The sequence below is a fragment of the Agelaius phoeniceus genome, chromosome 18, assembly GCF_051311805.1.
Source record: "Agelaius phoeniceus isolate bAgePho1 chromosome 18, bAgePho1.hap1, whole genome shotgun sequence".
NCBI classification, from domain to species: domain Eukaryota; kingdom Metazoa; phylum Chordata; class Aves; order Passeriformes; family Icteridae; genus Agelaius; species Agelaius phoeniceus.
In genome coordinates, this window is record NC_135282.1 from 12,638,730 (window position 1) to 12,662,770 (window position 24,041).

The 24,041-nt window shown below is 54.1% G+C and overlaps 1 protein-coding gene across 5 annotated transcripts in view; it reads left to right on the forward strand.

Annotated features, from left to right (window-relative positions):
• NF2 (NF2, moesin-ezrin-radixin like (MERLIN) tumor suppressor) overlaps nucleotides 1-23,678 on the forward strand; it is a 47,249-nt gene extending 23,571 nt beyond the window's left edge. The window contains exons 10-17 of one of the 5 annotated variants that reach the window (XM_077187600.1): nucleotides 1,403-1,516; nucleotides 4,432-4,554; nucleotides 4,913-5,130; nucleotides 5,751-5,856; nucleotides 10,788-10,918; nucleotides 13,120-13,279; nucleotides 14,949-15,008; nucleotides 22,374-23,678. In XM_077187600.1, the coding sequence (XP_077043715.1) occupies nucleotides 1,403-1,516; nucleotides 4,432-4,554; nucleotides 4,913-5,130; nucleotides 5,751-5,856; nucleotides 10,788-10,918; nucleotides 13,120-13,279; nucleotides 14,949-14,984 (888 nt within the window). In that variant the 3' untranslated portion in view covers nucleotides 14,985-15,008; nucleotides 22,374-23,678. The remainder of the gene's footprint in view (nucleotides 1-1,402; nucleotides 1,517-4,431; nucleotides 4,555-4,912; nucleotides 5,131-5,750; nucleotides 5,857-10,787; nucleotides 10,919-13,119; nucleotides 13,280-14,948; nucleotides 15,009-22,373) is intronic. The other 4 variants (XM_054645633.2, XM_054645634.2, XM_054645631.2 and 1 more) reach the window with 4 other exon arrangements.
• The last annotated feature ends 363 nt before the right edge of the window (nucleotides 23,679-24,041 follow it).

Consider the following 24,041-nt stretch of genomic DNA (forward strand, 5'->3'; position numbering starts at 1 on the left):
TTGGGGCTTTTCCTTTGAGAGGGAGCTGCTGCTGTGTGGTTGTGGTGGGGTGTAGCAGTTTCTGCTCGCTGAAGAAGGGAAGGGGGAGACTCAAGACAAGCTGCTCCACAGAACCTCTCCCCCTCCCTGGTTTTTGTGTTCCCTTTTGGAGCTCTTGGCTTTCAGCTGACCTAAATAGTGGAAGCACTTAGTAAATACAACTCCCAGCTTTGCTCAGTTCCTCTTTGTTCCCATGTGGATCTTTCCCATTCTGCCCTGTGTCATAGCTTTCCCTGTTTTGGGAGGCACTTTTACCAGAGTCCTGGCTTTTCCCCCTCTGAGGACTCTCCTTGGACAAGGATGGGCTGCATTGAGCTGTCCATGCTGGAGACCAGCTTTAGCTGATGTTCTGGATTTGGATCTGTTGTTAGGTCACACACGTACCTTTGCTGTCCTGTTGTTGGCTGTGCTTTGTATTCCATAGGAAATGGGGCTTCCTCATTCCCTGCATCATCAGGTTCATAGTGCTGAAATCTTCAGAGAAGTCATTTGTGACTTGGGTTGTGGCTGTCCCGTCCCTGAAAGTGTTCCAGGCCAGATTGGATGGGGCTTGGAGCAACCTGGGCTAGTGGAATGTGTCCCTGCCCATGGCAGGGGGTGGCACTGCATGATCTTAAAGGTCTCTTCCAACTCCAGCCATTCCATGATTCTTGTGATTTTATGAAATGGAAGAAGAGCATGTAAATCAGTCCTTTAGAAAAGAATCCAAATTTAGAACTCTGCTTTTATTGCTAAAAAAATCTTTTCACTCCTCTGTGTGCCCACCTTGTGCTAACCCTCCTCTAGCACTGCCACCTCCCTGGTCCTCACCAGAGAGAGAACCACAGTGGGGCTCAAATCCCTTCAGCAAAGGCATCAGGAGATGCCCAAGCAAGTTTTTGATAAGCCTTCTGTTTGTCCAAATGGAAAGTGGTTTTCCTTTTTTGTTTTCTTTTCATTTATTTTTTAATCTCAGTGCCTTAAACGTACACTGGGGAGAAGGTGCAAGTTCATCTTGAGCCTAAAGAAAGAGGGCAGTGAGAACCAGGGAACCAGGCAGAGCTGTAGAAATTTTTATTTCATTATTTGGCCTCTTGCCTTTTTAGAGTGGGTGTGAAACAACACCCGTGCTGTGCTGGAGGCACAGAAAATTGGTGTCTGCAAAGAGCTGCTGTACCCAGGAGCTGGTGTTTGGTGTGGGACCTGGCTCCCTGCCCCTCCTACAGCTGTGAGAGCTCGCAGGGTTGGAGCTCAGTGGGTGGAAGCACTAACAAGCACCAAATCAAAGCAATTCTAGTGGTTTTGTGTGTCAAGAATACAAACCACCTCATTGCCATCACGTGTACAGCTGTGTCTCTCTGCTCTTCACCCCTGACTGCAACAGATTCTTCAGCTGTGCATTGGGAACCACGACCTCTTCATGAGGAGGAGGAAGGCAGACTCGTTGGAGGTGCAGCAGATGAAGGCACAGGCCAGGGAGGAGAAGGCCAGGAAGCAGGTGAGCCACATGTCCCATAACCAGTGAGCCAAAATCAGAAATGCATGTGGGCTTGGGAAGGACAGATCTCTGGAATGGCTTCAGAGCAGCTTTGAGGGAAGGTCCAGCTGAACATTTTCTAGTAGCCTGCTCCTAGCTCTCCAGTCATCTGAGCTTGGCTCTGCAGGTTGGTGGCAGCCTGAGTCCAGCCCCCAATTTGGGAACGAACCTGAGAGGAGGGAGGGAAGAGCTGCCCTGGGTGTCTACAAGTGCGTGGCAGGCCGTGTGTTGGGACAGTTGATTAATCAGGGGCTGTGAGGGGGAGCTGTGCTCTGCTGTAGCTCTTTGGCTCATTTCTAATTGCAGGGTGATGGAATGCACAGGCTGTGCAGCCTGCAATGCTAATTCCACACTGGCCTCTCTCCGTGCCGCGGGTCAGCCCGGGCGCCCGGCGGAGGCAGCGGCGTGGAGCCCACGAGCAGAGATCAGCAAATTGAATTGTATGAATCATTGTTTGCTGCTCGTAGACCTTTTCTACTCACTGAAACCCACACAGCTAATCTGAGCACTGGTGCTCGGAATATAAATGGCCCTTTGGCAGGGAAGCCACTAGAGAGAAGGAGAAGCCAGAGCAGTCACTGCACCCAGCAGGGGCTTGTGCTCATGGGTCTGGGTGTTACTGGGTTTGAGCGTGGCCACAGCGGTGCTTGTGTGGGGTGGAGGTGCTCAGCTGCCTGGAAATGGGACATGGCTTGTTCTTTAGGCACCTCTTGGTGTTTGTGTGGTGCTGAGGTGCTCAGCTGGGCTGAAGGTAGGACATGGCTTGTTCTTCAGGCACCTCTTGGTGTTTTTGTAGTGCTGAGGTGCTCAGCTGGGCTGAAGGTAGGACATGGCTTGTCCTTCAGGCACCTCTCTCAGTCCTTGTGTGGTGCTGAGGGTGCTCAGGTGGGCTGAAGGTAGGACATGGCTTGTTCTTCATGCACCTCTTGGTGTTTGTGTGGTGCTGAGGTGCTCAGCCAGCCTGGAAATGGGATGTGTCTTGTCCTTCATGTATCTCCCAAGGTGCTTGTGTGGTGCTGAGGTGCTTAGCTGGGCTGGAGGTGGGATGTGACTTGTCCTTCAGGCACCTCCTGAGGCAGTTTTCCTTCATGTAGCTTGTGGAGTGCCAGGAGAGCTCCACTGGGGAAGAGGGACTTTGTGCTTCCCACAGGGATTCCTCTGGTCAGTAAGGAGTTGGCACTGTAGAACCATTGAGGTTGGAAAAGCACTCTGAGGCCTCCAACCATCAACCCTTGCCTTGTGTTCCCCAAGCCATGCCCTTAGTGGAGCAGAAGGTCCTTGGAAGGAGCAGCGTGGTGTCCAAGTGCTGACAGCCTCAGGCATTGGAATGGGCTGCCCAGGGAAGTGGTGAAGTCACCATCCATGGAAGAGTTCAGAAGTGCCTGTGGCACTCAAAGGATATGGTTTTGTGGAGTACACAGTGGTGCTGGGATAATGGTTAGGCTTGGGCTTAGAGGGCTTTTCCAACCTTAACAATTCCATGAATCTTGAAGTTTTACAATGTGTGAGTGTTTGATGTGTTTGGATAACACCACACCCAAGATCCTGTGCTTGTTTGGCTGCTGGAAGAGGTGAGGGCTCTGGGAGGGAGCAGCAGCTTATGGCTCCATGTGAGCTCCCAAATCCAGAGCACTTGGGCTCCATGGGAGAGGTCAGGCTCCGGTGTGGGCTGGCTGCCCTGCTCCCTACTCTCTCCCCAGCATCCACAGTCATTTACTGGTTTCAAACAGTCCTTTTAGATCAGGAATTCTTGTTAATGGGAGTCCTGAGCGGGATGCAGATCATAATGATAATTAATGAGGGGAACCTTTAATGGAAGGAAGCAGAATGGTTGGAACAGTGGGCGTCCCGCTTTCAGAGCACAGCTGGTGTCCAAGGAGTAGAGAAATGTGGCTTGTCTCACTTCCTTCCCTTATTAAACCCAGCAGGTCTCCTGTCCTGGCTGCAGCGTGGATATTTATAATGCCCCATCCCTGTGGGACTGGAGGAATTAAACTCAGTGTGTTAATTAGTCCAATGGCTCCCTTGGGCTCTTGGCTAGTGAGGAGGCAGTCCCTGGGCACAACAACTCTCCCAGCATCTTCTGGGAAGAGCTGGCAGGTCCTGATGGCTTGGATCTTCTCCTCCTGGAGAAGCATTGCTGTACCCTGCAAACAGAGAGGGTTTGTTTTATCCAGGAATTGCCAGAGGTGGTTGCACTCTGTGTGACCTCCCTCTGAACAAATGGAAGTGAAGGTTCCAGGATGCTGGCTTAGATATCTGATCAAAAGGAGCAGCTATCCTTGTCCTTCCGCCTCCTGCCATGTGCTTCAGTGTTTGGGAGATGCCCTCAGACTGTCCTTAAGCTCATCCCTGCTGTAAGAAACTCCAGAGAGTTAAGCTAGAGATCTTGAGACCTGCTTGTCCTGGTCTGGCCTGTGACTGAGCCTAGGAGGGCACTGTCTGGGGACATTGTCACCTGCAGGCAGCTCCTGTGGCCATGCTGTGAGTGACAGCCTGAGCAGAGGATGGGAGTTGTCTCAGGACTGGCACTTACCAAGGGAGCATCAAACAGGCTGCCCAGGGCAGTGGTGGAATCACCATCCCTGAAAGGGTTAAAAGAACATATGGATGTGGCACTTGGGGACATGGCTTAGGGGTGGCCTTGGCTGTGCTGAGAGAACAGCTGGACTTGATGATCTTGGAGGTGTTTTCCAACCTAAATGATCCCATGATTCTGTTCTTTGGTCAGGTCACCCCAGTCCAGGGGACGTTCCCGTTGTCACTAAGCAGAGGGGAGGCAGCAGTGCTCTGGCCTCACCTGTGACTCTCTCCTCCATGGAAAACCTTCCTCATGTGTGTTTTTCTCCTCACTTTCCCCAATCCCTTTTTCCCAGATGGAACGACAGTGCCTGGCACGAGAGAAGCAAATGAGAGAAGAGGCTGAGAGGACCAGGGATGAGCTGGAGAGGAGGCTGATGCAGCTGAAGGAGGAGGCAACCATGGCCAACGAGGCTCTGGTAGGTCCCTGGGAGGCCGTTTCCCGAGCACTGCAGCTGCTCCTCTCTCTTTCCACTGCAGAAGCATTTTTGGAAGTGCTCTGTGACTGCTCTAAGACTGCTCCCAAACTGCTGCCAGTGGCCAGTGAGCAGCAGGCTGGATGGAGCTATTCCATCCTGCTGGGCTGCTTGGGAGGAGCACAAAGAGGATGATTTGGGACAGAGCCTGGGCACATCCCAGCCTTGGCGCCTTTCACGGAAGGGAGGGATTCTATGGAGCGTGTCGGAGGCAGCAGCTCGGGGCCCTGCTCCAGGGGCTGTGGGCACATTTGGGGAGACAGTGGCTGTGCTTAATGGCTTCGTGTCCTGGAATTGTCAGATGAGGTCGGAGGAGACAGCGGATCTGCTGGCGGAGAAGGCGCAGATCACAGAGGAGGAGGCCAAGCTCCTGGCTCAGAAGGCGGCCGAGGCCGAGCAGGAGATGCAGCGCATTAAGGCCACGGCCATCCGCACCGAGGAGGAGAAGAGGCTGATGGAGCAGAAGGTGCTGGAGGCAGAGATGTTGGCACTGAAAATGGCCGAGGAGTCGGAGAGGAGGTCAGAGGGTACAACCTTGCAGCTGCTTCTGCTTTGCTTCCCACTCCCTTCAAGTTATCTCTCTGAGTTATCCTCCCTCAGCTTCCCACGTGTGTCCAACAGCAAATGGCTCTTTGGCCCAGATGGTTTCCCTCTCCAAAAGCCAGCTCTGCTTTTGGGAGCTTTCTGGAACCCTCCCCTGCATTCCCCAAAGTATTCAACAATGTTAATAACACTTGGGAGTTGTTCTTCCTCTGGATGGTAGATCTACATTCCCTTTTTTCTCTCCTTACTCTTCTACTTATCTCTCAGTTGTTCAGTTCTCCTTTCCAGTCATGAGTTCTGTTCCAGGTTAGCCCTGAACAGAGACTTTGCTCTTCGTTAAAACTGGTGTTTCCATCCTCCTGATACCCAAGCCCAGGTCCCACAGTGAATGTGGCAGTGAGCAAGTAAAAGATCAGCCTTGTTTCCTTCCAGCTGATTACTCCTCTCTGTGTGAGAGCCTGCTGGGTGTCAGCCCTTCTGCTCGAATGAACTCAGCCCTTCTCTGTCTCTTCTTGCCTATTCCACACTGTGATCCTGCTTCTCCATCCTCTCATTCCTGCAGTCTGACATTTGCTGTTTGCTGTTGGTCCTTGCAGGGCAAAGGAGGCTGATCAGCTCAAGCAGGACCTGCAGGAGGCTCGCGAGTCGGAGCGCAGAGCGAAGCAGAAGCTCCTGGAGATCACCAGCAAGTCTTCCTACACAGTAAGAGAGATCTGTGTTGTAATTCCCAGTTCCCTGCCCTCCTGTGTAGCCTGGAGGAGCCTCCTTCTCCATCCCAATCATGGAGGGGGCTGAGCTGTCTCTCTGCTGCTCAGAAATCCTGAGCAGTGCTTGCCCTTTTCATCCCTGCATCTCATCCAGCAGAACTTCACTATGCTCTTTTTTTTTTTCCACCCACCTCTTGCTACGAGAGCAAAGGAGCTGCTGGTGAAATTAAAGCAGCAAATTTTAAACCAATTTAGCAGCCGTGTCAGAGCCACTTTGCCAGCACGTGTGGAGTGCACCAGCTTAGCCATAACCTTTAAAATAGGGTTAAATATACCCTTATTCTTGTTAGGTGAGATAAACACTGTTCAGAACCTGCGAATTCATTCTTTGGGCATAAACTGGACCTTCATATGCTGGAAAAAAACTTACTTGAAGGGAGATTATTCCATAATTGTCCATTAAGAGGATTTCACACCTTCCTCTGAAGCATCTGGTCCCCATTCCTGCTGGGCACTGAAAAGCCAGACTGGATGACCAATGCTCTGACTTGTCTGGCAGTTCTTTTCCTCTGCTTCCCTAATTGTGCCTGCAAACCCCATCAGGTGCCTCCAGCCCTGCAGCTCACACCTGTTCCTTCCTGGCCTGGGGGAAGGGGAGGAGCATCAGGAATAGGCTTGGCAGGCCAGCACTGTGGTTTGAATTTGTACCTGTAGGCTCCTTCCCCCTTTGTCTGGAAACTTTATAGGAGCAGATTGGAGAGGGGTTGAGATGGAGCAACGTTGCATCCCAATTCCCTGGAGTTCTGCAAGAGTATTTGGAAGCTGTTAAAAATAACAGTGATGGAAAATAATCAGGTGCTCTCAGCTCTGGGACACTCAGTCAAGTGAGTGCTGGATAAAGCCCAGCTTTGGAGTGCTCCTTCTTTTACAAGTCACTGGAATTCTGGGATGCACCAGCTCCTTAATTCTGGCTTTGACTTGTGCACAGGGAGACACTTGTCCTCACTGAACAGTGTGGGATTTGGGCAGCTCTTGCACACCCTGTTCCCTCATGTTGCCATGTCCATCCTTAGTGAAACCAGCAGAGCCCCAGCTCAAAGCCCTTGTGCTGAAATCCCTGCACAGGGCAGCAGCTGGGTGGCTCTGCTCTCTGTTCCTGTGGAATTAGAGCCTCATTAGGGGAATGTTGTGGGATTGCATGGAGCTCAGCTCCACCCCTCCAGCTGCATCTGCCTGGAGGCAGAGCTGCTGCTTCCAGACACACGGGGCTGTGTCCTCTGCCTTCCCTAAAGAGCCCTGGCCTTCCAGACACGCTGCCAGTGCCTGCTGGGAAGGGAAATGCTTTTTTCCTCCCCATTTTGGTGGCAGGGTCCCTTCATGCAGCTGCTGCTCCTCCTGCCCCTCTCCCAGCCCTGGGATGAGGGGTGAGGGCTGTGCTGCACACACTCCCAGGAGGAGGCTGGTGTGCCCAGCATGTCCATATCCAGGTGAAAACACCTTGCTGGGTTCTTCCATCCTCTGTTACCTGTTACCCTGGGTTGCCAGTACATGGAAGGACCCTGTTTTGAAAGCTGTTTTTGGGAGACTTGAGCTCCTCAGCTCTGATGAACGGTGCAGGAAACTTCCAACTTTTCTCTTCCTGAATGGGTGTGTAACATTGGGCTTGTTCTTCTCCATGGTCCCAGAGTTGTGCTGTTGTCCTCTGACACTGGGAACTCAGCAGGACTTCACAAGAGCAAGAGAGGAAGGAGGGAGTGGATGGATGTAGAATCATTTAGGTTGGAAAAAACCATTCAGAGATGGAGTCCAATCCCTGACCTAACTCTGTGCTGCAGAAAAGGCTAAAGAAACAGTTAAATATATATATATATATTTCAACTTTCCAATCTCCAATCCTGGTTCTTTAAAGCTTATTTCAGTGTCTTTTTAGTCCTTGAAGCCCAAGCTGCTTTTATGATGTCACTGGTAGGTGATGCATGAGAAGTGAGATGTGGATGTGAGTCTCAGGCCGTCAGGGCTCGGAGAACGACTCATTCCTTACGGACTTGGCTGCAAATCTTTGCCTCCCTCAGTGCCCTTCAGGTGCCAGCTAAAGGCAACCACCTCCTCTCTGATCCTGTGGGAGCTGGAAGTGGCTGCTTTGGGCTTGCCCAAAATAAAAGCAGTGGCAGCACCAGAAGGAGCTTTGCCTGCAGGGGAACCCTCCTGGCCTGCTCTGTGCTCCCTCTGGATCCTCCCTGTCTCTGTATTCCAGAGGGATCCAAGGGATGCTGCTGCCGCCGTGCTGCTTTCCTATTAATGGCAGGAAGCTGCTGGAGTGCAGGAACAGGGCTCTGCACTTTGTTCCAGGTCAGGGAACACATATGGAAAAAGCTCCCTGTCCCTTTTATCACCCCTATGACCCTGGATTAGAAATAACAGCACCTGCTGAGAGAGCTGCCCAGCATTGTTGCTAATGGCAGGGAATCTGCAACAGGAATTCTGTCCCTCTGCACCTGCACAGCTGCCTCCAGATCTGGGGTCCCAGCACAGGAGGGCCCTGGAGCTGCTGGAGAGAGTCCAGAGGAGGGCACAGAGATGCTCCAAGGGCTGGGGCCAGGCTGGGAGAGCTGGGGGTGCTCACCTGGAGAGGAGAAGGCTCCAGGGAGAGCTCAGAGCCCCTTGCAGGGCCTAAAGGGGCTCCAGGAGAGCTGCAGAGGGACTGAGGACAAGGGATGGAGGGACAGGACCCAGGGAATGGCTTCCACTGCCAGAGGGCAGGGCTGGATGGGATCTTGGGAAACAATTCCTGGCTGTGAGTGTGGGCAGGCCCTGGCACAGGTGCCCAGAGCAGCTGAGGCTGCCCCTGGATCCCTGGCAGTGCCCAAGCCAGGCTGGATGGGACTTGGAACAGCCTGGGCTAGTGAAAGGTGTCCCTGGCCATGGCAGGTCTGTGAGCTTTAAGGTCCCTTCCCACCCAAACCATTCCATGATTCTGTTAAATGCTTTGTTCCAGATATCAGTCCTGTGCCTTTGAGAGCCCTGAACCTGCTCACTCTTTGCTTTTTCCATACTCTTCCTCACTCTTGCTGCTCTCTGACTTCTCCACCATTTTTTTCCCTGCTCCATGGCAGAGCGGTGCCGAGGGAAGAGAGGGAAGTAGTGGCTGTAGCAACCCTGATGAATTGGCTCAGGCCTTAATGGCTGCAGCAACTGAAATTCCTGCTCAACTGTTACTGCTGCTGTTGGGAGTTTTTAAAAACAAAAACCAACAAAGCTTGTACTGAAAAAAAAACAGGCTAAAGGTTGTTTGAAGGCCAGTGGGCTGGCTTGGATGCTCCTGGCTCCCCTGTGCTGCAGGGATGGGAGAACCTCACGTGGGAAGGGCTTTGGGAACGCCTGTGCCTTACAGGGAAGGGACTTGAATGTCAATGGGATGCAAGTATTTAAATCAGTTAAGTGCTTTGGCAGACCTGTCCCCTTTCCTTCGAGACTGGAATTTAGGTACTGAGCTGTCCCTTCCAGCGCCTGCTCCAGAATTAATGTGGCTTTGTTCTGTGCTGGCAGCAAAGGGGGAGGAAGGAGTTGGGTTTCCTTGTCATGTGGGTCTTAACTCACCTGGAAGGCTCCAGCCAGGCCAAGTGCACTTTGAGGCACCTCCTTGTTTATGCTTGTACGAGGTGTTTGTGTTCCAGCTTTGCTGCTCCATGAAATGTTGTTCCTCTCAGATTTGTCCGAGCTGGGAACGAGCCCTGGCTGTTTGTGAATTCCAGGCTGGTGCTGAGGGAAGAGGGAGGTTATTGTGCAGAGTAAATCTGTCACTCCAGTGCTTGCAGGTCTTGCTGAAGAGGAGCTAACTGAAAACAGTGCTTGGAGTATCCCAAATAGGAGAAAGAAAGAGCCAGTGGAAGCTCAAAGTCTCATTTGTTAGAGCAGGTACTCAGCACTGCCATTCCAGGTTTGGGCACGTTGTTTTCCATACAGGAATCCCTTAAAGCAAGAAGGAGCATCCAGGAGGGACGTGGGGGATCTTTGGGATGCCAGGCTGGATTTCTCATACCCCAGAGCAGGGCTGAGCAGGCTGGCAGCACTTGTGACTCAGCCCCATCTGATGCTGCTGTGCCACCCTTGACGTGTGCCCTGTTTGCCACCTCATCCAGTGTGCTGCAGGAGCAGAGCCATGACTCCAGCAGGCTTTTCCTCTCCTCCTAATGAGCCCATTTGTTAGAGGTGTGACAGAATTTTTGACTGAGAGGAAGAAGGGTCATTTTTAAGGAGAAGATAAAATCTGAGGGCCTGGCAGTGTGTGTCACTGGGGGATAGCAAAGCATTTTGCAGGAGGAAGAAAGTCCCAAATCCTTGCTCAGGTGTTCCAGGAGTGATTTGCTGTGTTATCTCCACTTCCCGCTGAATTTAGAAGTGGTTTTTAAACCTTTGGAGCTGTAAATTACTGAGGAGATAAAAATGTGTCAGTGCATCTCCATGGACCTTGCTGGAATGGCAATCTTGGGGTCACATTGGTCTTTGCTCAGGCTTTGGGGAGCTGTGGAGTGCAGGACTCTGCTGTCACACGGGGTCTTACATTGTCCCCACTCACAGCTTGAACTTTATAAACCTGATTGAATGTTAAATAGCAGACAGATGACTCCCAAGAGGCAGCTTAAAGTGACACAGCAGTGATAAAGCCTTGATTTTACCAAGTCTTGTCAATAGATTTTGAAGGCAGGTGATGTTTTGTCTCCTCTTTTAGGACTGCAAAGAATCCTGGAGGAGCAATGGCTTTGAACTGAGGAGCAAACTGGGAATAGAGCAAGGGGATGTCCAGGCTGATCTTGTGCTCAGGACTCTGGGCTCAAGTGTTGCTCTGATTTTACATCAGTGTTGCAGAACATTGGCTGTAGTGACCCTTGTGTGGCCCAGAGTGATTAACTTGTGCTCTCTCTTCAGCAGTCCATGAACTCAAGTACCACAGCACTGCCCACTGACCTGCCAAGCTACAACCTCATCAGTGAGAGCCTCTCCTTCGACTTCAAGGATACAGACATGAAGAGGCTGTCCATGGAAATCGAGAAGGAGAAGTATGTGGCACACATCCAATCCAGGCTGGGCTGGGATTTGTGCTGGACATGAGCCAGGTGTGGCCAAGAGGCCAAGGACAGCCCTGGGGTGGCAGCAGGAGCAGGGCAGTGCCCGTGCCCTGAGCTGGCACTGCTGGGGCACCTCCAGTGCTGGGGCAGCTCTGGGACCCTCCTGACAGGAGAGACCTGGAGGGGCTGGAGTGTGGCCAGGCCAGGGAACAGAGCTGGGAAGGGGCTGGAGCCCCAGGAGAGGCTGAGGGAGCTGGGAAGGGGCTGAGCCTGGAGCAAAGGAGCCTCAGGGGGGCCCTTGTGGCTCTGCACAGCTCCTGCCAGGAGGGGACAGCCGGGGGGGTTCGGGCTGTGCTCCCAGGGAACAGGGACAGGAGCAGAGGGAACGGCCTCAGGCTGGGCCAGGGCAGGGGCAGGGTGGATTTTGGGATAATTCCTTCATGGAAATTGTTTCCAGGCCTGGCACAGCTGCCCAGGGCAATGCTGGAGTCCCCATCCCTGAAGGATGTAAAGGCCATGTGGATGTGGCACTTGGGGACATGGGGCAGTGCTGGCCTTGGCAGTGCTGGGGAATGGTTGGACTTGTTAACCTCAAAGGACTTTTCCAGCCTCAACAGTTCTGGGCTTGTCCTGGCTGAGCCTTTCCCTGGTGGGGACCTGGTGTCACTGACCTGTCCCTGCCACCTGCTCCCAGGTGAGCTCAGGGCCTTGCTCCAGGCAGTTCCTGTCCCTGTGGCAACCCTGGCTCCTGCTCAGGCTGGAACTGCCCATGGTGGTGGAAAGAGTTAACAGCAGGCTGAGTGCTGCAGGCCTGAGCTTGAGGCTTTGCAGGTGTCCAGGGAATGTGGTGGTAGCTGGGGTGTGTTAAGGTCCTGCACTAGGGCTTTAACCCCTTTTCCTTGGCATTTGTGTCACGTTCCTGGTTAAAAAGTGTTTGCCAGCAAGTTTGGATGTGATTATGAGCTTTGATCTTGTGTTTTCCTGAGGGTGTAAGTGTAGCCTTCGAAATTACCAATTGAGCAGAAATCAAAGCAGATCAGATTTTAATCTCTGTAGTAATGATGTGCTTTGTTCATCGATTGGGTCGTAGATCAAAGCTACAATGGCTCTGTCATCCCGCTCTGGCCAAAACTTCCCGAGGCTGCACTGACACCCCTGGATCCCAGAGGCTGCTTTGCTTTGCCTCTGCTCAGTGCCCTTTCCTGTGTATGAAATCACAGACATAGAGACAGATTAAGAACTTCTGAAAACTTTTCCCAAAGCCAGAAGGAAAAAGATAGAAGCTGAAAATAACAGGATAATTCCTGGTTCTGTACCCAGGTTGCTATCTAGGTCATCCTGCTCTCCTGAGCAGGGAGAGCTGCCTCTGCCAAATGCTGAAAGCAATAGGATGCTTTTCCTGTCTTCTCTGGGGCTGTTCTCTTTCCGTGGGTGCTGGGATAAACTTCTTTACAAATTTTGGCACTGGAAAGGCTTCCTGTTACCCTGCTGGCCCTCTGACCTGGCTCAGGGGGTTAATCACAGGTACAAAACTCATGGGGTGATTTTTCCAGTTGATTTTTCATTGTGGAAGGCACTTCAGGATGAGTCCTGGGAATGCTGGCTTTGGAGTTTGGTTTTTTCCCTTTCTTACTTTTTTTTTTGGGAGACTTTCTCTGTGCCAGGGGTGCTCTGTGTCCACAAGATCCCTGATATTTTGGGGACAGCACTTGCTCCCACACAGTTTGCGAGCTAAATCCCTCTAAAACACGACAAGTCACTACCTCAGGGTCCTTCCTCATGGAAAGATTTGTGGATTTGGGTGGTGGAGCAGGTTTGGGAAGGGGTGCAGGGGTGTAGAGCTCTCCTGAGTAGCTGCTTAAACCACTGTGTGGTGTAAACCTCTGTCAGCTTCACTTGCAAATTGGGAGACTTAAAAATACCACCCAGCTTGGGTTTAATTTTGTATAATAATAATATAACTTACACTTTTATTGCTGGGTTGGCTGTCTGGGTCCCCTTTAATAAGGAACAAATAATTGCTCTGAGTAGCTCACTGTGTGCTATAAACTGATATTATCAGTTCCACACGCTAAAAATAATGAAGAAAAGCTGTTTCTGTTATAATTCTGTTATAATTTTGTTATCAGGTCTGCATCAGCAGGTGCAGCTGGTCAGTGCTAACCCAGGGCTGTTCTGTGTGTGTGTTTTAGGGTGGAGTACATGGAGAGGAGCAAGCACCTGCAAGAGCAGCTCAACGAGCTGAAGACAGAAATTGAGGCACTGAAGCTCAAGGAGAGAGAGACAGCTCTGGATATTTTGCACAATGAGAACTCCAGCCGGGGCAACAGCAAGCACAACACTATTAAAAAGGTATCAGAAGGCCCCAGTTTGTATCCTCCCTGATGAAACACTTTAAAAAGAACCCTAAAATCGTCCTGCTTTTGATAATAAAATTGTTGGATCTAGGCTTTCTTCCCCAGCTGCTTAGCTTTGATTGGAGAATTCCAGCTTCTGGTGGTCCTGCTGTCCTGATCCAGCCTGGTCTCTCCAGTGCTGTGGGAAGGGTGTGAGGGTCTCCAGGGCTGAAGGTCCTTCTGAACCTTAAAAGCTGTACAAGGATGTTGTTGGAAGGGCTCTGCATCCCCAGTGAACAGGAAAAGCCCTCCCTGCCTATTGCAGCTGTTTCATATGAGCACTGAGCTTGTCTGGTGAATAATGAGGGCAGAAATACTCCTGGCTTAGGAGCTCTCAGTGGAAAAAGCCAAAAGCTCTTCCTCTCTTTTAATCTCTCTAGAGAAACCTGTAGTGCAGCTTCAGTCACTAACAGCAAAGCCTTTGCTGGCAGGGGGTGTGAGACCTCTGCTCCCTGGAGCCACCTGCCTCCCGCAGTGGGGCTGACATGAGGAACTTCAGCCAGAAATTGAGGCTGCCTGGGTCGGAGGCCCAGGGCTGCCCTGAAAGCTCACAACAAAACATCTTCTTTATTCTTCTACATCCCATCTTTTTCCTTTGCCTCAGTGCTGGGCTCTGTAACGCGGGGCTGGAGGCACATCCATGATGCATTTGGATGGTGGTGGTCAGCCCCACTCACCTGCAAAGGCTTTTTTCCCTGCAAAGGCTTTTCCTGGCTGGCTTTTTGCTGGCAGCTGTCCTCGGGAAGGATTCAGAAATCCACACGGCACGGGATGCAGGCTGTGGTAACAACTGCAGGCTTGAAAAACAAATTCTACTCTCTTTACTATTCCCAGCCAGAAGTTATGTCTGAAAGGCTTTGGAAATATCAGTTCTTGCCGACTTTTGTGGCTGGGAGTTTGTGATCACTGAATTGGGGCAGGAAAATGAATCTAGCGGGGCTCACTCACCAGTTTCCCCGTGCTGGCCTGGAGCTATTCAGGTTCCTGTCACACTAGAGCTGAGAAAATAAAAATCTTCACAACCCTTTTTGTCATTGTAGAATCTGGAGGCGTTTCTGCTCCCAGTAGGTTTTGGACGGATTTGTCTCTGTGTTCCAAGTCCTTGGTTTAAACAGAAACTGCTAAATTTTCACTTCTGACAGAGAGGAGTTCATAGAGAGCTGATGGTCCCATTTGTCTGCCTTAAAGAGGGTGGCTGGGCCATCATTACCATGTCTGTCAGGGCTTGTCACAGTGCTGTCACTTTGCCTGCCTTTGAAGATGGAGTCTTGTCCTGTCCCCTCCCTTCCGGAGGCAGCGGGGGCTGCCCGGCTGCTGCATCTCAGCACGGAGCAAAGGTTCCCAAATAATAGACTATTAGTGGAGACATCAGAGGGAAATTACAGCCTGCTCTGCTCAGGGAGGTCAGCAGGGCTTTTGTCTTCACTGTGGAGAAGGCAAGGAAACACAGGGCACTGGGATTGGGATATCAGTCCAGCAATACTTCAATGGCACCAACCCTCTGCTTCACCTGGAAGCTGCTGGTTGCTCCAGGCAAGCCCTAAGATCCCACAGATCCCCTGCCCTTGTATCACACACGGGGATTATTATTATTATTTGTTGTTCGTTTTATTTTGCTGGTTTAGCCTCAAGCCCAGGGCAGAAGACCTATCTGCATTTGAGAATTCCAAGTAGGTTATTCCAAGGTACTCTGCGTGGGGGTGCTGGGGTCTGCCTGTGGCACTAACCCGTGCATGAGCTTGCCTGCGCTCCAGCGGGACCGGCTGCCCGCGGTCCAGCCCGGCTCTCCCTCCCTCAGGAGCACTCCCAGCCTCTCTGCATTTGTTCCTACACCTGATCCTCTGTGCTGGGAAGCTTTCTTGGCAGAAGTTGTGTTGGCAACCTCAGAGGGGGAGTTCAGGTAGAGGCACTTTAATAATTCAGCGCGCCTGTTTTTGCACCGGTGGTTGGGAATCTATCGGAGGTGCAGGGCAGCCTTTGAAGATTCCTTTAATGAAGTAAAACAGCACCTTCCCCCTTGTTTGTTGCAGAAAAAAAAATCAGGAGGTAAAAAAAATACCCCAAACAAACAGCTAAACCCAATAATCTCTGCTGCCAGCACTGTCAAAATGGGCTAAAAATGTGCAGCTCCGTCTCGGAGCCGAGCAGCACGAGGATGCTCTGCCTGTTGGAGAAGCATCCCAGGAAGATAAAGCAGAGGATTGAGGACAACTGGTGTCTGCAGGTGGCTCTGTGCCAGGGGAAGGTCACCAGCACACCTGGGGACAGGAGTTGTCCTTCTCCCTGCACTGCCTCTGCCTGTCCCTCACCACCTCCTGCCCAGGGGGTCCTGCTCTGTTAACGCCACATCTCTTATTTCTGGAGCCTGCTTTCCTCCAAGGATTTGCCCTCAGTCTGCAGGCTGTATGTGCTGAGCATCCACTCCCTCCTTCGGGAGGATGAGTTTGGGGAAGCTTTCCTGCTTCTGCCCTGGGGCAAAGTTCTTGCACATCCACAGGGTTTTGGGAGCTTGGAGTTGGTGGCACTCAGGGAAGTACTGGGATACCACAGTCACAGATGGCAGAGCTGGTGGGAAATGCTTTTGGAAAAGATAGAGCAATTCCACAGCACCTCTGGAGCTTGAGACCAGAGGCAGGAGGTTGTTTTACCCAGGAGAGCTCAACATGAGGCTGTGCTGTTCTTCACTGCACCAGCCATTCCAGGGGCTATAAATCCCTGGAGTTTGGGGTTTGTGCCAGCTCTGAGCAGCTGCAGGTGTTCCCAAAACAGGCTGCTCTCATTGTTAAACAGTTCCATGGGGAAGAGGCTAAAAGGGGTGACCCTGCAGGTCAGGGCCACCTTGGGGAAGGTGTTGGATATCTCAGACAGACTGGCTGTGGATGAAATGCATTATCCCATCCCACCTGGCTGGAAGAGCTCTGTGGCAGGTAAATTTGGGGTGAAATCCGCTTGTGGCCACAGCACAAGGAGGTGAAATGAAGTCCTGGCAGCTTGTGGGAAGACTCTTCCAGCAGCTGGGAGAGCTGCAGTGCCCAGGAGGAGCCCCCATAATTAAAGCATCTGCACAGCGAGCGCTGCAGTGTGACCTCTGGGGTTTGGTGCCTGCCTTTGAAGGCGCCCGCTAAGTTTTTCATGTTTAATTACGTGGTTAACATGCTAATCCCTTTTTATGAGCTCTGTGGGCACAGCACAGACACCTCATCTGGAAGCTGCTCTCCCTTCTCCGTAGCTCCCTGCCGTGGGCTGGTGCTGTGGCTCCAGCTGGCTCCGATTCAGGAGGGTTTGTCACTTAGTCTGTGGTAAAGGGTGAAAAACCCACTTCTTCCTCATCTCCTCCGCTGCAGGAAAGCTCCCAGGACAGGCTGCTAAAACACAATCAGGTCTTTGATTCCACTTGCTTTCTTCTTGCACAGTCATGCTTATTTACTGGGATTTAAGCCCTTTGAAGTATCCAGGCAAGGAGCAAATCTCCACGCCTGTTCCCAGACAAGCAGCTTTGTGGTTGAGCCTCTGGTCCTTCCACAGGCAGCCTTAGCCTCTCCTGCCAGGCTCTCACATGGCTGGGAGCAGCTTCTCCAGGCTTCAGCTCAATCCCAGGGGAGCACTTTTGGGGCCCCTGGGGATCCTGCTGGCTCCTTCTCTGGCTCTGATCCTGGATGTAGTGCAGTATTGCCCTTGGCTTGGATAATGGTCATTGTGGAGACACTTGGAGATCCGAGCTGGGGGTGTTCAGGCTGGAGAAGAGAAGGCTCCAGGGAGACCTTAGAGCCCCTCTCAGTGCCTGAAGGAGAGCTAGAGAGGGACTTGGGACAAGGGATGGAGGGACAGGACACAGGGAATGGCTCCCACTGCAGAGGGCAGGGATGGATGGGATCTTGGGAATTAGGAATTGTTCCCTGGCAGGGTGGGCAGGCCCTGGCACAGGTGCCCAGAGCAGCTGGGGCTGCCCCTGGATCCCTGGCAGGGCCCAAGGCCAGGCTGGACATTGGGGCTGGGAGCAGCCTGGGACAGTGGGAGGTGTCCCTGCCATGGCAGGGGTGGCACTGGATGAGTTTTAAAGTCCCCTTTGGGTTTAGCCAATGAACAGTTCCCAGCTGGAAGCACAGAAGGGTGAGTGGGGCAGAGCCAGAGGGACTTCTGCAGCCTTGCCTTCCCTCCTGCCACCTTTGGGATAGGCTGTGGTCTGTCCTTGTGAGGACACTGGTGGCTGATGATGGCACTGCTGCCTGAGTGTCTCATCATGCAGACAGGATGTGCCACCCCCACACGTCACAAGGCTCCTTCATCATCTGGACAGGCTGGCACTGGGGCAAATGCTTTCTCTATTTTCCACCTGCACCAGGCAAGCAGTGTCCTAGGGATCACTGAAACGTGTCCCTTGAGGACTTCACAGTTCCTGTGGGGTCCCTTTCACCTCCTGGCCACTCCCTTCCTCATCTCTCTCCTTCTGGAACTGCAGATTCCCTGGAACAGGTCTGTTCTGCCCCAGTAGTTTGTTGGGAGAAGGAGGATGTGCCCCTTGCAGAGAGAAGGGACCAGCACAAGGAATGCTCTGGGCAGGACAAAAGGAGGGAGTCTGGGTGGGACAGAGCAGGCTGAGCTGCCATCCTTCCCTGTGGGTGTGGGACAGGGATGAGGCTCCTCAGTCTCCTGCAGGGCTGTGTAACCCAATCCCAGCTGGAAAGGGAGTGCAGAACAGGCACACCACCAGCAAGGGACTTCCCAGGAGCAGCAGCACCGGCGTTTCCCATTTCCTTGAGAGCTGTGAAGTTGGAAAAGATGAGTGAGGCTGCCAGCTTCTCACTCAGCCTGGCACCTGGCTGGGGTGCAGGTGGGAGCCAGGAGACACCCAGTGGGCAGAGCAGCTCTGGGAACACATTTTCCAAATGCAGAGGGAGACAGAGGCTCGTCCCACGTGCCTCTTGCCCACACACCCCCACGTGTGACAGACCACATCCCTTCCAGGTTCATTTTCCTCCCGGTTCTCCTCGGAGCTGGGAAGTGAAACTCCCAGGCAGTTAAACTGGGACACAGCAGCCTCTTTTCCTTGTTTACAAGGAGCAAGAGGAAAGTAGGAAACGTCAGGCCTATCAGCTATTTCTGTGGCAGCCTTTGAAAAGCGTTTCCTTCACATGGAGCGTCATCTTCTCCTTTCAAATGGGCTCATCAAAGCGTCGGGGGCTGGGGGACAGTTGTGCTCGGGAGAGAATAAACGGCAGCGTGGGAGGGAGAGAGGAGCAGGGAGGGAAATGGGAAGAATCACAGGAAAATAGGCTTTGGGTTCAAAAGTAACACAGTGGGAATTGAGAGGTCTGCCTGGCCGGTGGGACTGGGGAGTGGGCAGGGATGGGGAAAGGCACCAGGGCACTGAGTGGGGAACAAAGAGGATTTAGTGTGTGGAGCACTGGGTGGTGATTAGCAAGGACTGTAGATCTTCACAGCAGCAGGAAAACATCTTGGCATCACACAGGGTGAGGGTGGCACAAGTTCCCCTCTCCTCCAGCCCGGCCATACTGCAGGGTAAGCAAGAAAATGAGACGTCTTAAACCTCTCCCTGCTGGGGAAACCTGGGGGCAGTTGGTGTGAGCTGCAGCCCCTTCCTGTTGCGTGGGGATGGCCCCACTCTGGGGGCTCACAGGAGCCTTGGGAAGGTTTCCCTGGGTTGGGTTTGTCCAGCCTCAGCATGGCTGTGCCTGCAGTTATTGGGTTACCTGCTCCAAACTGCCTGTGCCTGCCAGGCACTTGCTGGGTTGCTTTGGTTTGTTTGTGGTGCCTAAATCAAATCAGTCCGGCAGCCCTGGGTAGCAGCAGGCTCAGAGGAGCCCCAGTGCAGGAATGCAGGAGCAGGACTCTTCCCTCTCTTCCCTTCCTGAGATCTTGATTCATTTTGAGCTCAGGCCGCTTAATTGCGCTGCCTCTCTCTCCCTCTAAATTTTCCTTGATGGCTCTGGTAGAGCATCGGGAGCCCACCCTCCCTCCTGCAGGAAGGAGATTATCATAATACTGCTTGTAAATCAATTTTTTTTTCCTTTTCTCCGCACTGACGAGGATGTAACTCCCTCTTAATCACCCTGCACAGCGTTACGCTACGGGGAGGGATATTTATTTCTCCTCGCCTGGCCAGAAGGGGATGCGGAGACTGCAGAGAGATTTTGGAGGTGTTGGAGGCTTTCCCCCCAACAGATGATGGAGAGGCCAGCACAGGGTGGTGCTCTCCCCTTTGCTTTCACATCCCAGTGCAGAAAAGAAAGGAAAAGCAGTTGAGGGAGTGGGATTTCCCTGCAGAGGGCTCCCTGTGCCCACCGGCTCCCCCTGCCCCCAAGGCACCCCCTGGGATGAGTCAGGATGGCCCCGGAGCTCCCCCTGGCTCTTCCCACCTTCCCCCAGTGCATCCCTGGGTCCTGGTCTGTGTGGTGCTCCCAGTGGGAGCAAGGATAGCCCTGCACTCCACAGTGAGGCTAACAACAACAGAAGAAGGAAAAAGGGCTGGGGAGAGTTTTCCCCTCTGGCATGGGCAGTGGAGAGTCAGGGAGCAGTGAAAAGCAGCCCTGATTTCCTCTCAGGTGGTTCTGGTGCCTGGCTGCAGAGGGATGTGAGGAGGCAGCTGCCTGGAGCTGCTGGGAACCCCAATCCTGGTCCTGGTCCTCATTGGAAGGGACCTTAAAACCTGTCCTGTCCCACCCCTGCCATGGCAGGGACACCTCCCACTGTCCCAGGCTGCTCCCAGCCCCAATGTCCAGCCTGGCCTTGGGCACTGCCAGGGATCCAGGGGCAGCCCCAGCTGCTCTGAGCACCTGTGCCAGGGCCTGCCCACCCTGCCAGGAGGAATCACTGTGGTGTTTGCCTTTCAGGTGGCAAAATCTGGCCACTGCTGGGAGCCAGTGACCCACAGGGCACAGCCCTCTTGGGAAGTCTGTGCTCCCTCCTCTCCATGGGATCCCATCTCCTCCAGACCCACCTGTGCTCTGACTCCCTGTATGGCTGCTCTTCCCATGCCTCAGATTCCCTGGATGGGTTAAAAAGGAACCACTGAGCCTCTCTAGGAGCCTTTGGATGTTGTGGATGAAAGCATCCAGCAAAGGAGCAGGGCTGTATCTCTCCCTTCTCCCTGTGCCTGTGCTGGATGCTCCAGAGCTCTGCTGGAGCTCTGCCTCCTCCTGCTTCCCAAACCTCCAGCCTGAGGCAGGCACAGCTTTGGGCTCAGGCCACCCCCAGGGGTACCCCAGGACCCCAGAACACGTGGGGGGTTAATGGAGAGCTGTGTGCAGCTACAGGCAGAGAGCCAGGCTTGAAACAGTTGGGTTCCTTGGTAAGCCTGAGGGGAACATCTTCCCTGTGCTCCATCAGCGGCTGCAGCTTTGCCAGGGTGATCCACAGGGAACTCCCCTGTGCTGGGAAGGAGTGAGCTCCTGTGGGCTGGGGGGAGCCAGGCTGCAGAGGGGATGGATTTGGAGGCACAGCCTTGGCAGGGAGATAATGGAATCATGGAATGGTTTGCGTTGGGAGGGTCCTTCAAGCTCATCCAGTGCCACCCCTGCCATGGCAGGGACACCTCCCACTGTCCCAGGCTGCTCCCAGCCCCAATGTCCAGCCTGGCCTTGGGCACTGCCAGGGATCCAGGGGCAGCCCCAGCTGCTCTGGGCACCTGCCAGGGAACAATTCCCAATTCCCAATTCCCAATATCCCATCCATCCCTGCCCTCTGGCAGTGAGTGCCATTCCCCCTTACCCTGTTGCTCCAGGCCTTGTCCCAAGTCCTTCTCCAGCTGTTTTGGAGCCCTTTAGACACTGGAACACTTCCAGGAATGGGGTTCCTGTCAGATGGCCCCAGCAGTGGGTCTGGCAGCAGCCTGGGGCTCTCTGCTCCTTTTTTTTTTTCCCTCTCCAGCCTTAGAGAGGAAAAACACTGCCTGTATCACACAGAATCCCTGTCCCACCTCACCCACCTTCCAGCCAGCTCTGGAGGGGATGCTGGAGCAGCCAGGAGGATGCTGAGGAGGAGGAGAGCCAGCCCTGGCCCAGAAGCTGCTGCCAAAAAGATTATTAAGCCCCTGTTGAAATTTCCTCTGCAATACAGATTTTTTTCTGACTGGCATTAGAGCTGAGAGGGAATTACTGAGGAAGAGCCATGGGGGAGAAGCAGGGAGGGGGGGAAAGCGCCTGACTGCTCCATTGAGGGGCTTAACTCGCTGTAAGGTGATCCCAGGGTTCCTGTTTCAGCAAAACCGGCATTCCCAGGAAGGCACCGTGCTTAATCCAGCTGAAACAGAGCCCTGGCAATTAGCCCGTGCTTTGGCAAACTCCTGGTGATCCAGCAGCTGCTGGAAGGTGGCACTTGTGCTGCTGCACTCCATTGGGTGGTTGGCTGTAAATCCTGGGATTTCTGCCCTGCCACTGAGGATTTCTTTTATCTTCTTTGGCCCCTTAGCAAGTGGGCTCAGGCTGCTCCTTGGGGTGTTGATTGTGGCATGGCTGTGGAAGGGTTTCCAAGGGTTTCCAAGGGTTTCTGAGTCCTGCAGAGCCTGCAAGGACAGTCCTGGCAGTGAGGGCTCTCCAGCTCTGTCCTGTGGCAGGATGGATGGAGTGGGGTGGGATGAGATCCCAGGGTGGCTGCATGGATCACTCGTGGTGGGATGGGGCTGGATGTGAGCACAGAGAGGATGGGCCCTGTTTGGTGACAGAGGGGACACGTGTCTGGTGGCTGTCGGAGTTGTGGGTTGTCCCTCAGCTCACTGAGGTGTTTCTCCTCCAGCTTCCCAAGATCCCTGTGTGTCCTCCTTGTCAGGGGCCCCAGGACTGGCTCCTTGGATCCAGCCTCCCCTGTATTCCATTCCTGGAAGCCTCAGCCATGCCAATGACCTTGATGGAGTCTCTGTCCCTGCTTTCCCTCGGGCTGTGCTTGCTGCGGTGGGGGCTGCACGACCCCCGGCTTCTGCACCCCCCTGGGCTTCCACATTCCCTGGCGTTTCCAGAGGGATCCAGGCACAGCTCCCTCCTGGGAGCCCTGTGGGAGGTGGGGGTGCCCCCTGATCGCGCTCTGCTCTCTTCCAGCTCACCCTACAGAGCACCAAGTCCCGTGTGGCCTTCTTCGAGGAGCTCTAGGGAGCAACCGCTCGGCGCCGCTGCTGCTCCGCCCCGCCGGAGCCCGTCCGGAGCCGGGATCACCCCGGAGCCGCCGCTGCTCCAGCCTCTGCACACCCTCGGACTCGGGGCCGGCTGCCCACGGACTGTGTGATGTCCTCTAGCTTTGCAGCCGTTCATCCTCTTCCTGACACTTTGTTTTCCTGGGTTTTCCAGCTTTTTTTTTCCTTATTTTTCTAGCATTGCTTCCAGGCTCGGCCCTCCAGGCTTTTCCCTGGAGCCGGGGTCGGGGCTGTGGCCGTGCCTTCCCACCCTGGCAGCCAGCAGAGAGTGTGCCCGAGGGTCTCCCCGGGAGCGGTGGTCACCCCTCGGGGCTGCCTTCTCCAGGGCTCTGGAGCTCGGTGTGCCAGCCCGGAGCCCCCGGGGCCGGTCTGGAATTGCACGGGCCGGCCCCGGAGCCCCCGCTCGCTCCCGGAGCCCCGCGCGGAGCCGGGAGCTCCATTAGGATCCCGAGCATGTTCCAGTGGAGTGCTGTAAATCAGGAACGCCGCGCTGGCGTGGGAGAGGAGCAGGGAGCGGGAGGACCGGGACCTGGAGCTGGGGAGATCCTGGGCTGCTTCCCTGGGGAGAGGAGGTGGGAGGAAGGGCTCGTCCTCCTCCTCCTCCTCCCTGCTGGGAACAGGGAGCGGGAGAACAGCTAGTGCCAACCAAATGAAACCTTACTGTTCCTGCAAACTGTGACAAACCTGGGCAGCTTTAGGCTGGAGGGATCCCGGGGCTCCGGGCTGGGCTCTCCCTGGGTCCCGGGGCACCCCAGCCCCTCGGAGCCCCCCGGGAACGGCGCCGTCCCGGGCTGGTTCCGGGGCTGCCCGCTCCTGCCTGTCCCATCGCGGGTGCCTTTGCTCTGACCCCCCCGCGGGGGGAACAGGGATGCCTTGACCTTCCCTTCCCGTCTCCGTCCCAAATCCTGGGCCCCTCCCGGGTGGAATCCTCTTCCAGCTGCGTTTACCCCCCAGCAGAGCCGGTGCTGCCCCGGGGATCCCTCACATCCCCTCAGGACCCCCAGTTCCTCCTTCCCGCAGCCTCACCTGACCCACGGAGTCACCCCCATCCCATCGCTGTGTATTTAACCCCTGGGATCGATTCCCCGCACGTGGCTGCAGCTCCGATGGCTGTGGCCTGGCACAGCCGCTTTCCCATTCCCTGGACTGTTGTACTCCGAAGGAATAACTGTTTTCTCCTGTTTTAATAAAAATTCACAGCACTAGGAGGGGAGCTGAGGCTTCTTTGCTTTTTTTTTCTTTGGGAAAAGCTGCTGGGAGCCCGGCTGCCGCAGTTGGCGGTGCCGGGATTAATGGGAGGCGCAGCTGCAGTGCCGGGATCCCTCCGGGGCTCCCGCGGGACCGGGAGCGCTCCAGGTCCCGCTGCCCCCGCTCCCTCGGGGCTCTTTGCATCCCTCCTTGAGGGAAAAGGGGTTTGGGGTGCCCAGAGGGGCTGAGCCCGGTGTTTGCCGTCCCTGATCCCGTCCTGCCTGGAATAAATAAAAGATGTGCTGCATTGACCTCAATTTTCTAATTAATCACGGATGAAACCGGCCCAGCCCAGCGAGCCCCGACCCCCGGGGCTGTTCCCGGCCCC